This window comes from Mesoplodon mirus (genome assembly GCF_964341445.2).
Source record: "Mesoplodon mirus genome assembly, chromosome: 7".
NCBI lineage: Eukaryota > Metazoa > Chordata > Mammalia > Artiodactyla > Ziphiidae > Mesoplodon > Mesoplodon mirus.
In genome coordinates, this window is record NC_138983.1 from 128,541,201 (window position 1) to 128,554,837 (window position 13,637).

Below are 13,637 nucleotides of genomic sequence, written 5' to 3' on the forward strand. Positions count from 1 at the left end.
TTACAATAAAATTAAGAGGAAACTATGGAGATTTCCCATAGACCTCCTGCCCAAACACGTTCGTAGCCTTCCCCATCATCAACATCACTCACGAGAAAGTAAAATTTTTTTTACCAAGAATGAACCTACACTGACACATCACAATCACCCAAAGTCCATAGTTTACCTTAGAGTTCACTCTTGGTGTTGTACATTCTACAGCTTTGGACAATAGTATAATGATGTATATCTATCATTATAATGTCATACAGAGTATTTTCACTGCCCTAACAGTCCTCTGTGCTCCACCTATTCATCTCTCTCCCTGCTATGCCCTTACAACCACTTTTCCTTTTTTACTGTCTCCATAGTTGTGCCTTTTCCAGGATGTCACATGGTTGGAATCATAGTATATAGGCTTTCCAGGTTGGCTTATTTAGTCATATGCCTTCAAGTTTCTTTCATGTCTTTTCATGAGCTTGATAGCTCATTTCTTGTTAATGCTGAATAATATTCTCTTGTCTGGATGTACCACAGTTTATTTATTCATTTACCTACTGAAGGACATCTGGGTTGCTTCCAAATTTTAGCAATTATGAATAAAGCTGCTATAAATATCTGCATGCAGGTTTTTGTGTGGACATAAATTTTCAGTTCCTTTGGGTAAATACCAAGGAGCGTGATTGTCGGATCGTGTAGTAAGAGTATATTTAGTTTTGTAAGAAACCACCAAACTGTCTTCCAAAGTGGCTGGACCACTTTGCATTCCCACCAGTAACATTACCAGAGTTCCTGTTGCTCCACATCCTCACCAGCCTTTGTTGTCAGTGTTCAGGATTTGGTCATTCTAATAGGTGTATAATGGTATCTCATTGTTGTTTTAATTTGCATTTCCCTGATAGCACGTGATGTGGAGCAACTTTTCACATGCTTAATTTACCATCTGTGTATCATCTTTGGTGAGGTGTCTATTAAGATTTTCGGCCCATTTTTTAATCAAGTTGTTTGTTTTTTTACTGTTGAGTTTTAACAGTTCTTTGCATATTTTGGGTAACAGTCCGTTATCAGATGTGTCTTTTGCAAATATTTTCTCCCAGTCTGTGACTTCTCATTCTCTTGATATTGTCTTTCACAGAAGTCTTTAATTTTAGTGAAGTCCAGCTTGCTAATTATTTCTTTCATGGGTTGTCTTTAGTGTTGTATCTAAAAAGGCATCACCACACCCAGCATCATGTAGGTTTCCTCCTTTTTTATCTTTAGGAGTTTTATAGTTTTGTGTTTTACATTTAGGTCTGTGATCCTTTTGAGTTAACTTTTGTGATGGTGTGAGGTCTGAGTCTGGGTTCATTTTTTCACGTGTGGATGTCCAGTTGTTCCAGCTCCATCTGTTGAAGACACTATCTTTGTCCCATTGTGCTGCCTTTGCTCCTTTGTCAAAGATCAGTTGACTGTATTTATGGGGGTCTATTTCTGGGCTATTTGACCATGGTTTTCATGAAAGAAATAAACAGAATTATAGTCTAACTGCTCAGCCTCCCGTATCTTCCATTGTCCATTGCCTTGGACAGTTGCTGAACAGAGTCAAACCTGAAAGTGGGTAACAATTCACATTTCATGTCTGCAAGATCCTGTAAAACTCATCATTCCAGTCAAGTTTAACGGAAGCCTGGTTAGCTTCTTCAGCGTCTAATTAGGCACAAGAGAATCAAAGGGCAACAACCAGTCATTGTTTAGGAGGAAGGAAAGGGAAAAAGAATTGTTGCCACTGCTTTTTGAACTTCTAAAACTTCGATCTTTAGTTGACTCAAGACTGGTGGGCCCAGCTGTGGGCGCCCAATACTAAGGGCTTTTGGTCCAACTCAGAGAATGAGTTTAGTCGCAGTCTCAAATTAGGAATCCTGTCCTGAGGCCCCGGGTTGCCGGTTCAGTGCCTCTTCTCCCTGTGCACTCTGCATCCCCCTGCTACATTCATGGACTGCTTTTGCTGACTCGCCTGCTTCTCGTGCTAGACTGTGGGGAGCTCCTTGTAGCTGAGTCTGTCTTTTTCTCTGTATCCCCATGACTAGCATTGCGGCTAGTACATAATACGCAATTCAGGTTTTTAAAAGTTGAATACTTTCTTTTAACCTCTAAACAACTTCTAGTGCCTTTCACTGACGTTAGGAGCTGTGAATATAGAAAAATATAGTACCATCTGTAGTGGAGGCAGACTATCTTGGTGGTTAAGAGCATGACCTCCAGTGCCATATTGCCTGGGTTCATACCCAAATCTGCCTCCTATTAATCATGTCACCTTGAGCAAGTTCCTCAAGTGCTCTGTGCCTCAGTTTCTCACCTGTAAAATGGGGATAATAACAGTATCCATCTCATAGAGTTGTTGTGAGAATTAAATAAATGAATATATATATATATATATATATATATATATATATGTAAAGTGCTTGGAACAATGCCTGATACATTAATAAGTGTTATGTTGTTATCATGATTATTATGATATTATTGTTTTTCAAATAAATTGGTGGAGAGTTTCCTGTCCTCTGCTCTCTCTAACAGTCCAGAACTTTCCTGGGGGACACCACAGTTGACAAGCATATGATTTGGTGGAACAAGGGTTGTGGCCAAAAATATGTGAATTAATAAAATTTAATTCCAAGTAATGGAGCTTGAACCTGGAATCCCAGTCACCCCAGGATAAAGGCCCAATAAAGGCTCCACTGGAAGAACTAGCACCTTCCCTTATCCCCTCAGTCTTTTGACTCCTGAAGCCTTTAATATGTACTCTATTCTTTCCTGGGAAATGGTGGCAGCAAGAAGATAATTCCAGATTCAGATACTAGAAGAAAAAAACGATACTGCAACAAAAACAAATGGGGAAACAGTTGAGATGTGCATACTATATGTTCATTTAGTGAAATGGATCTTTCCTTGTTTTCTTCCTGCAGGCTATTACTACCTCTTATCTGGTCTTTTCCAACCCACTTGTGACAGGCTGTCTTCTCCAATTAGTCTTATACTGATTTTCATTGAGTCTCTATATAGCAGTGATTCTCAACTTTGGTTGCACAATGGAATTACCTGGGAAACTTGAAAAAAAAAATTGACACTCACACAGATTCTGATTTACTTTGTCTGGGATGTGGCCCAGGGAATTGGGATTTTAAACAGCTCCTCAAGTGATTCTATTGTTCTGTCAAGGTTGAGAACCACTGCCTGAATGTGCATACAGACCATTGGGGACTTTGTTAAAATGCAGATTCTGATTCAGTAGATCCAGGATTAGGGTCTGAGATTTTGTGTTTTTAACAAATTCTCAGGTGATGTAGATTTTGCTGGTCCCTGGACCAGACTTTGAGTAGCAAGGACTTGGAGAGCATGGTAAAATTAATCCCTTTGCCCAATATCACCATAGGTTTCCTATTATCCACATAATAAGATGGCATCTTAGGCTGGCATCAGTCATTTAAGGTCCTCTAACATCAGTGGTCCCCAAATGTGACTAATCATCTGAAGATCTATGGGCAGATTTTAAAAGATACAGGTTCCTGGGCGTCACACCAAGCCTACTAAAGCACAACCTTCAAGGTGCGGCCTGAACAAAGGGTATTTTGAAAACACTTCCCAAGTGGTCTAGATGGTCATTAAGGTTTAGAAGCTTCAATATGCTTCAAATATACATTTCCAGGCTCATTGCCCATTCATTCAACCAGCAAACATTTATTGCACCTGCCTCTGTACCAGGTACTAGGGAAACAAAAATGAAAAGAGTGTGATCCTTACTCTTAAAGGGCTGGCAAGACAAATGACCCCAACAAGACTATTTATTATTTCCCAGACATGGCCTAAATGCTCACAATTCTGCTCAAGGTCTTCTCTTCTTAAGAATGTCTGGGCCCCTCAGCATCCTACCTTTGCCTGTCCTGATCAACCAACTCAGATGCTCTCTTTACCCCATTGGCATCTCCACACATATGTTTGGTTATCTCTTCAAACTTACTTTCCCTGGTATTAAAACAGATCCAGAGAGGAGAGAGGATTAACCGAAAGTGAGGTAACAACAACAATAATTAACATTCATATAACGACTTCCATGCACCAGCCATTGCTGTAAGCAGTTTCCACATGTAAAGTGTGTAGAATTCTTGCAATAACTTTATGAGACAGCTATTATCATTATCCCCATTCTATGAATGAGAAAACGGAGGCACAGAAAAGTAACTTGTCCAAAGATACACAGTCAGTAACGGAGCCAGGTTTACCCTCAAGCCTTATACTCTACTGCCAAGTTGGTGACAGTTGACATGAGAAGGAATATGTAACTCTAATTTTCAGGCCTGAGCGCTTCCCTGGAAATTAGTTATTTGTGTGCTTGTTTCACAACTTAGACTCAAGCATGAGGGCAGGGACTATGTCTTTCATCTCACACAGTGCCTAGCAGGGGTGCAAGCACTTAGTAGGTGCTCTACAACTGGTTATGGGATGGGCTGTCCCATCGTGGGGGGAGAGGATGGATATTTATTCCAACAAACAGACAACAAACAAACACATAAGCAAGGGCAACAGCCTGCAGGTCTCACGTCACCACTAGGTCATCATCACCCCTCACCACCACCGCCCCGCCCCCTCAGGCCTGCGCGAAGAAGGAGGACCCTCCCGCCCGCTTTCTGAACAGTCTCTGGTCCAGCTCTGGCTGTGTGCTCCGTCCTCCCAGCCAGCAGGTGCCCCCAGACCACCGGCTCCTCCTCTGCAGCCGTCAGAGCCTCGTCCTCTCTCCCTCTTTCCGCTGCTTCCTGCTACCGGGATCCGGGCCCTGAGCCCCGGGGCCGAGGTTCCCGAGGCTTCCCGGGGCGCTCGGCCAGGTAACTGCGCGGCGCGGACCGTCCGGCTCCCGCGGCCGGGCTGGGCTCCGGACGTGGATGACCCGGCCTGCGCGGTCCGCTGCCGGGGAAGGAAGCGGGCAGATGGCCTGGCCTGGCCTCTAAGGGGAGGGGGGTTCCTTCTGTCTTTGGGCGCCGGCGCGGGCGCCGGGTGGGATGCTGGCATAGCGGTCCGGCCGGGTGGGATGCTGGCATAGCGGTCCGGCTCAGGTGTGCCCAAGCCGGGCGTGACCACAGTGTAGGTAGGCGCGGCCGGGGGAGATGCGCTCGCGGTGCCTGCCAGGCGCCGAGGTTGCTGCTCGCTCCAGCCACGCCTGCTCCGAGGCCCAGAGCCAGGTGGGCCCGCCCAGCGCTCCTCCTCCCGAATCTGGCCCTGGACCGGGAGGAGCAAGGACAGGAGCCTTGGAATTCTGAGCTGGAACGGCCATCGGCCATCTAAATACCCTGTCATTCTTTCACCCAAGAGTGAAAAGCCGAAACGCGGAGATGGAGTGACTTTCCCAAGGTCACAGAGTTGTATCTGCCATTTATAAATGTCTTTTATTTGTTTGTAAATGGGCTACCGTGTCCTCTCTTCTGCCAGGGAATTAGGATTTAGGGAAGAGGACTCTAAAAATACTAATCGGCATATCCAAATGAGCTGATCCGCATTACTGGCCGGTGACCCTGGCCTTTAAAAGGCAGTGAGAGAGGAGAGTTCTTTTCACTCTGGGCCCTTTGTACTTCTGGCCCTTGCTCTGAAAATTGGCCTGGATGTTTTACGAAATTATCTCAGAACTCCTTGTCAGAACTGGGCCGGATCATAGAGTTATTTTCAATCCTTTTTTCGTTCCTTTCTTCTCTCTCTCTCTCTCTCTCTCTCTTTTTTTTTTTTTAAACTGAGGCTCAAGAGGTGAAAGTGATTGCTCACACTCTTATGGCTATTTAGGGGCAGAGACAGAACTGGAACTCAGGTCAATGACTGACAACTGCTGTTTTCTAATCTGATTTCAGATGAAAGCTGTACAGCACTTGACCTTCATAAAGCCCTCTCTGGATAGCATTCTTGGGAGTGGCTTGTGTATTGAAGTGTGTTGGTCCACAGATACTATTTCACTTGTCAGAATAGGGTTAAGCAATAAGTGTAGCCATGCAGAAAATTCCTGCTGAGATGAGACAGATATCTGAAATGTTTTTTACTTTTTTATTTGTACTTTCAATAGAGGAGCTAATGAATATTAATAAGGACATCTTGGTTATTTTCAGATTTTAGTCCTGTCTGACTATATTGACTCCATTACACTCATTCTTGTCCTGAAACATTTATCACCAGTAAAAATTTCAGTCAGTGGCATTCTGACTTTGTTTCATTTTTAACTAAATAATTGTCTTAAAGATATTTTTATAACTTAACAAAAACTCCCCACTTGTACCTCAAAATCCTGCTTCCCCCTTGGTCAATCTTTGAGTTGGATTTCAGAACTGAATAGAACTAGGAGTTTATTTTTTTTCCCTTCCAAACTATTTAGGTCTTTGTTTAGTTCTGTCTTTAGGTTTACCTCAAGTTTTGATTTTGACTGATAAACCCATGATCCAAACCCAGACTTCAGTTGAGCTTAGTATCAGCTTAAAACCACATTAAACTGCCATGTGTCATATGACTTCTAGCAGAGACTGCAAGTGGTGGAGGTTTTTTTTCCGTGAGGGCTTCTTATTGAGATTTTTGAAATATGAACACATTATCTAATACACATATTAAATTACTTGTGTATTGTAGTCCAAGGTCAGTCATCACTGGGAGTTTATTGACATTTACTCATCATAACAACATATACCATATTAGACCATCTGCTAATTCAGAATGCAGTTCCTGCTTTTCGGTTTACAGTTTTGACCAGTTATCTCTAAGGAACACGCAATCAGAAATACAGCCACGCTTCAGTAGAAGATTCTTGGCTCTGTAGATAAGGAAAAAGTGTTTCCAGGAAGGCAATATTTTTGTACTGTCTTAGAGTAGAAATGAAGACATATACACAAAATGACCCACTGCTGTTTTCTTAGGGTGCATCCTTTGTTTTTCTGGTTCTGGTCTTTTCATCGTAGGATGGCCTTAGCTCTGTGTCTGCAGGCGCTGTGCAGCCTGGGGGGCTGGCTCTCGCTCTACATTTCTTTCTGTCGCCTGAATAATCACCGAAGCTATGAGTGGAGCTGCCGGCTGGTTACGTTCACCCACGGAGTCCTCTCGATAGGTCTCTCAGCTTATATTGGCTTCATTGATGGCCCTTGGCCTTTTACCCACCCAGGTAGGTGGGAGACATTAGAGACTTTTCCCTTAGGAATTTATGATTTGGGGGTAGTCTTAGAAGGATGGGACTTTTCCACAGAATTTGTATAATACTGAAGAATATTGAAGAATAATTACTATTATAATGTGCTTTGGGAGTCTCCATTCATCTTCATTGTTAATGCTGATATTGTATGTGTCACCTATTGTTTCTGCTTTTCATAACTCTCTATTTTTAAAACAAATCTTAATTGCTTTTTACAATTTAATCGGTCAAAATGTATAAATCATAAAGCTAATATCAACATCTACCACCAGCCCCAAACAGACACTAATGGACTGCATTATACATACTTCTTGGTAACCTGCAATTTTTACTTGATTGTATATTCAAAGGACATCATCTTTCCATGTCTATGTATATAGATCTTCCTTATCCTTTTCAGTTGTTATATAATATTGTGTTGTATGCATTTACTATCTTTTATTTAACCAATGCCTCATTATTTGGGGGCAGCTATATTAATTTTTAAGCTGCTAGATATACTGATACAAGTGTTATACTTCCTTAGAATACAAAACCTACATCCCCTTGAATTAGTTTGCTGGGGCTGTTATAACAAAATACTACAGTCTGGGTAGCTTAAACAACAGAGATTGATTTTCTCACAATTCTGGAGGCTAGAAGTCCAAGATCAAGGTGTTGGCAGGTTTGATTTCTTCTGAGGCTTTGCTCCTTTGCCTGCAGAGCTGCCTTCTTGCTGTGTCTTCACGTGGTCTTTCCTTTGTGCCTGTCTACGTCCTAGTCCTAATGTCCTTGTTTTATAAGAACACTACCCTAACATCCCTATTTTAACTTAATTACCTCTTCAAAGGCCCTATTTCCAAATATAGTCACATTTTGAGGTACTGGAGTTTATGGCTTCAACATACGAATTTTGGAGGGACAATACTCAGTCCATAAGTCCCCTAGAATATGATTTTTTAAAAATTCCTTAGATTCTTTCTTTTTATAATTTCTTTAGATTCCCATATTGAGCTTCTGAATTTTCCCCCAAACTGTCAAACGGATAGGAAGCAACTCTTAAGCTTTATATTTTATATGAAGGCTCTTAATGGATTCAAACTTGTCAGGTCCTTGCACCCTATATTCTTGGACATGGGAACATACTAAGTTTTGGGGTTCTCTCCAGAGTCCACTTCAAGATGAGTTAAGGCCACCAATGTCCAATAATCTAACCCATTAAGCTAAGAAATTAATCTGACATTTGGGACAATAACTTTTCCATTATGGTTTATTACAGGATATTGAATATAGTTCCCTGTGCCATACAGTAGGACCTTGTTGTTTGTCCATTCTATATATAATAGTTAGCATCTGCTGCTAGTGGGAGAGAATAACTAAAAGAGTCTAGAAACAGAGCTTTAGCTGGTTAAAAAAAAAGAAGACAAGAAAGAGACTGTGTAGGATTTTAATTGAAAGAACAAAATAACTGGATTTTATGCTGCTACACAGAGAGGATGCTGAGATAATTGCTGGTGCTTAAATCACTCATTGAGATCTGGTGCATCAGAACAGAATTTCCTGAGCCCTGTAACATTGGTTTGATAAAGACCAAGGTTTTAGATTTTAGTGTTTCGGTTTTTTGTTTTTTTTTTTTTTTTGGTTGCCTTTAAAAAGCATGTGCCTGCAATTGTTTTCAGTGATTCAGAAAAGTTTGAGAAAGAGCAACACAGGATCTCTGTGTAAGGTAGCACAATTCCCAGCCACTCAATTTGCTTCTGTCTTGGTTTATTTCAGGCTCACCCAATACACCTCTCCAAGTGCACGTTCTGTGTCTCACCTTGGGCTACTTCATCTTTGACTTGGGCTGGTGCATCTACTTCCAGTCTGAGGGGGCCCTGATGCTGGCCCACCACACACTGAGTATCTTGGGCATCATCATGGCCCTGGTGCTTGGAGAGTCAGGCACAGAGGTCAATGCAGTCCTCTTTGGAAGCGAGATTACCAATCCCTTGCTCCAGATGCGCTGGTTTCTTCGTGAAACAGGCCATTACCATAGTTTCACTGGAGACGTGGTGGATTTCCTCTTTGCAGCTCTGTTCACTGGAGTGAGGATTGGCGTAGGAGCTCACCTCCTCTTCTGTGAAATGGTCTCACCCAAGCCCAGGTGGTTTGTGAAGGTTGGGGGAGTTGCGATGTATGCTGTGTCTTGGTGTTTCATGTTTAGCATCTGGCGCTTTGCATGGAGGAAAAGCAGCAAGAAGTACCACACCTGGAGAAGCAGGCGGAGTGAGGAGCGGCAGCTAAAACACAATGGACATCTCAAGACGCACTAGCCAAGGCTTGCTCCAGACAATGGATTGGGTTAAGTCAGCCACGGGAACCAGCTTGGAGATATGGCTGTTACAGAATCCTGCTTATGACAAGCTTAGGTTTCTAAAAAGGGCTAAATTTATCCATCCGTTTGCTCAGTCTTGGAGCGGAACACATCCCAGTATTAAAACACTAACCTCTGCAGCTGTGCAGTTGTAGAAAGTGAGACTACCAGCAGTAGTTGTAAGTCAGAACTGTGAGGTGAGCATGCTGCATTCCTTTTAAGTTGTGGTGACCCTGGCTCCTTTGTCCCTGGGAGGCTTGATTATCAGACAGCCTAGAAAGGAACTCAGAAAGCATTAGTGCTGTTTCTTCCTTATTCCTTTGAGAAGTGACTCCTTCAACAAATATTTCTTCCTACTTTCTGTGTAGCAGCTTAAAGAAGTGCACCTCATTTACTATAAAGTGAGGAACTTTCAGGAAGATACATGCCTTTGGCATTCTGAGCATTGGATCCGGAAATTGAATGGGGGGACAGAAGGAGGAGAGAAGGATGTGGGTGAAACCGTGACGGTGGGGGGCGGGCTACTTACTGAGCCTCCCTATACCATATACTTGGTATATACCATAAAGGACTCCCTGTACTTGGGGGTCCCAAGATCACCCTCAGGCTTGGTGCTTCGCTAAGAGGACTCACAGGACTCAGCACGTAGTTGTACTTAGAGCTTTGGTTTATTACAGCAACAGGATACAACAAAAGATCAGCCAAGGGAAAAGGCACCTGGAGCAGAGGACAGGGGAAACCAGGCCCAAGCTTCCAGAGCCCTCTCCCAGTGGGATCATGCAGGATGTGCTTAATTCCCCTAGCAACGATTTATTCACAATATCTATGAAATGTCTAGAAGGAAGCTTGTTAGAGACTAAGTACCCAAGGTTTTAATGGGGGGGGGTGAGCCAGTCTCATCAGTTCATGTGGGAACCTTCCCAATGAAATCTAAGTCTTCAGATGTCAGCCAAGGGCCACCCTTGCAAACGGCCCTTTCCAGGCCTACTATATTAACTCTTTTCTGCACAAAAACCATAGAGCTAGAGCTTTGGATGAGAGATGAATGAGGTGTGGGCAGATTTACCGGGTCCTGTTGTACGGGTTCTGCCCTACCAGGAAAACTCTGCCAGTTCTCAGGGCTTTTGTGCATTAATCTCCTAGGCATGAGAGGCTGTGACTGAATTCCATAGGGATTTACCATGTGGATTCCACTGGCTTGAGATGCCAGTTCAGGTTTCAGCTCTGCTATACATACTGCAAACCAGAACCAAAGACCAAATGTCCTGGCCTCAGGGTGATGAGGCTATTTTTTTTTTTTTTTTTCCATTTCAGATACATTACCTGTTCATCCTGTTACTACTTTTTCTCTGGAAAAGGTGCCACTCTCTCTGGATAATATATTAACAAGGCCCGTGATGGAAGGGAAAAATATTTCTTAATCAATAGTCTCTCAGCTAGGAAGAGCAAGAATGTAAGTGTAGACGAAGGGCTTAGGAATCGAGACTTCTTCGTTTCTTTGAACTAATTTGGCTACTCACCTGCCAGATCATTTGGGCAGGTCACTTGTTTACTCTGCTTCAGTTTAAACCCCATTGTCAATTAAGGAAATACCCCGTTGTGAATTTCACAGAGACATTAGGTGGTGTTTTATTAATGCAGGTCTTTAATGTAGGGCTTTTATGGGAAAAAAGGGAAGTTTTATTTATTTGTTTGTTTGTTGTTTATTTATTCATTTGATTGTGTTGTTGAGACCAGTGGTGAGTGAGTAGCTCAGCTGATGAGCAAGGGTATGGGGATGTTGAGGTCAAGGCTGGACGTGAGTAGGAAGTATCAGCCCATTCGATGGTAATCCTAGCCTAATGAGTGGTCTTGAAGATGGACGTCATTGTCCAGGCATGACCAAGTGGTTGGAACTGCATGAGGTCATCATTGCTCTGGGAAAAGCGGCTTTAAAGGCATGTTAACCGTGGGTCTTTTAAAATGACTGTCTTCTGGTTAAGGAGATTTGTTGGACATGAGAATAATCTGACAGTAGCATCTCTATCTCTTTTTTTCTATGATCAGTATCCCTGAAATGCTGGTTAGCTTCTTTCCAACAAAATTGTGGTCCAAGTAGGATGCTGGGGAATGCTGATTTTAGCAAAAGCCTAGTTAGAAAAAAAAAGAGTGGCTTGGCACAAAAGAAAAAAAAAAAGAAAAGGAAAAAGCCGTCTCTTGAGTTTTGGCACAGTGCAAGCTGTCCCATACCAGACAAATGAATAGACTTAATCTGGTACCATTCTTTTCTCCTTCTACCCCAGAAGTGAAGGGATTGCAGACCTTGCTCTTTTAGGGGAATGTACTTAGGTTTCTTGAATTTTGAGAAACCTACCTAGTGATAAGGGAAGGAGAATCCCTCATTTCAACTTTTCTTGCTGTTGTAGCTGATAACTCTGAAGGAAACTCACTGAGAGAAAAATGTGAAATGAAGGTGACTCAGCAGTTAAGATGCTGAGTCTGTACATGAGAGGTACATGAAGGGCTAATTAGCATGTGGTATGGTTGGACACATGAAGTACTCATTTGCATTTAGATTACTATGTAATAGTCATTAACACTGCTCAAGAAGGATTTATATTTCAGTTAGATTTGTACTAAATTTTATAAAAATAAACAACTTTTTATCAACCCAGAGTCTGGCTTTATGTCTTTGTTCTGGTTCTGCCAGAAGCTTAAAAAATAAAGGCTTTTGGCCTGCAGAAATGTTGACCCATATTTATACTTATCGGTAAAACACTTCGTAGCTGTTCTTATCATCCACCATTCCTAATACTGCTTACTTTTTGAGGCAACAGTCTACATACAGAAAACAGTTTGCCAAAAGAAGGAGGAAGAACTTAATTTCTTTCTTATTTTGCCACCTGTTTGAGCAGTTGCCTTGAGAATGATGATGTCCAGTTGGGTCCACAAAGACAGGCCCTTCGGCTGTCCTCGGACTCTGCTTCCCATGCCTGGAACAGTGTTAGACACATAGTAGGTGCTCAATAAGCAGGTTGAAAGAATGGATGAAGGCATGAGGATGTAGTTTAGAATTACCCCCCACTGGAAATCGATCTCAAAGAGCCTGCACAGTAGATGGTGTCACCAATGTCATTTTTCTAGGTAAAGGACTAATGTCCCTGGGGTGTGTGTTCTGCTTAAATTGGTGTGACTCTTCTGAAGGTATTCTATACACAGACTTAAAACAGTCTAGAGCTATCAACGGCTGTAAAGAGGCTTTCAGGGACATTTTTTACCATTAGAGCTTTGTGCCTGAATATAGAGATTTTCATCATTAAAAAAAATAGCTCTGGAGTGAATAACCACTGACTTAATTAAATCCTTTGCTTACCATCTCCTGAAGCTTTCCCACAGCAAATGCCCTCTTTGCTCACAGCTAGAACTTTGGGTCTGTTTTAAGTTTGGAAAGATCTTGAAAGCAGCCTGCCAAGAGGTTTTGTATGCAAGGAAGAGAAGGTGAATTAGGAAACTTTCCCAGTTTATTTTATTCCTGAAGCTCGTGTTGTGAGGCATTCTTGAAGAGAAGAGGGGAACTCATTTTTAAAATGCATGATTTGATGAGTCATTGGGTCCAATTAATTTGATACCCACACTATAAAATTATTAGAATAGGGCCAAAAAGATATTTAGTATGTCTAAGAAAGACAAACGTTTGGGGATAAGGTTTGCATTTTGGTCATTTTTTTATAGATTGATGGAGCTCTTTCCAGTTACATATAGAAAATGTGCAATTATGAGTTTTCAGGATAGAATTATCATGCTAGGGTACACCAGCAGGTGGCAATGTGTCCTGGTTGGATCATTAGGAAAGTGGCTTGGAACCCTAATCTGCTTCTATTCTTTCCCAAAATAAACATTACAAAATTAGCTGGCTGTGCGCTGAACTTAAAAAAAAAAAATCAAGTAATAAAGAGTCATCTTTGGCCTCTGTTTATCTTTTTCTTTTTTTTACCCGTTCTAACGTCAGCCTTAGCTCATGCATCTATTCAGGGATAATGATCCTTTTATGCACTGTTGCGGATTGACTTTTAGAAACAGCATTGTTAAGAAGTAATTGTTTCCCCTCTCCACGTCCACTGTTTGTTAGATTTGCTTTGCCACTTGATTTCCACAAAG

The 13,637-nt window shown here is 42.1% G+C and overlaps 1 protein-coding gene across 2 annotated transcripts; it reads left to right on the forward strand.

Moving 5' to 3' along the window:
* Nucleotides 1-6,873: 6,873 nt before the first annotated feature.
* TLCD5 (TLC domain containing 5) lies at nt 6,874-9,459 on the forward strand (the record flags this gene model as incomplete). 2 transcript variants are annotated; one of them, XM_082627796.1, is made up of 3 exons in its annotated part: nt 6,874-7,138; nt 8,921-8,993; nt 9,351-9,459. In XM_082627796.1, the coding sequence occupies 3 exons, from the start codon at nt 6,874-6,876 to the stop codon at nt 9,457-9,459; spliced, it is 447 nt and encodes a 148-aa protein (XP_082483922.1). The 2 variants fall into 2 exon arrangements, with proteins under 2 accessions (XP_082483922.1, XP_082483923.1); XM_082627797.1 differs by having other exon boundaries at nt 6,939-7,138; nt 8,921-9,459.
* Between the last annotated feature and the right edge of the window lie 4,178 nt (nt 9,460-13,637).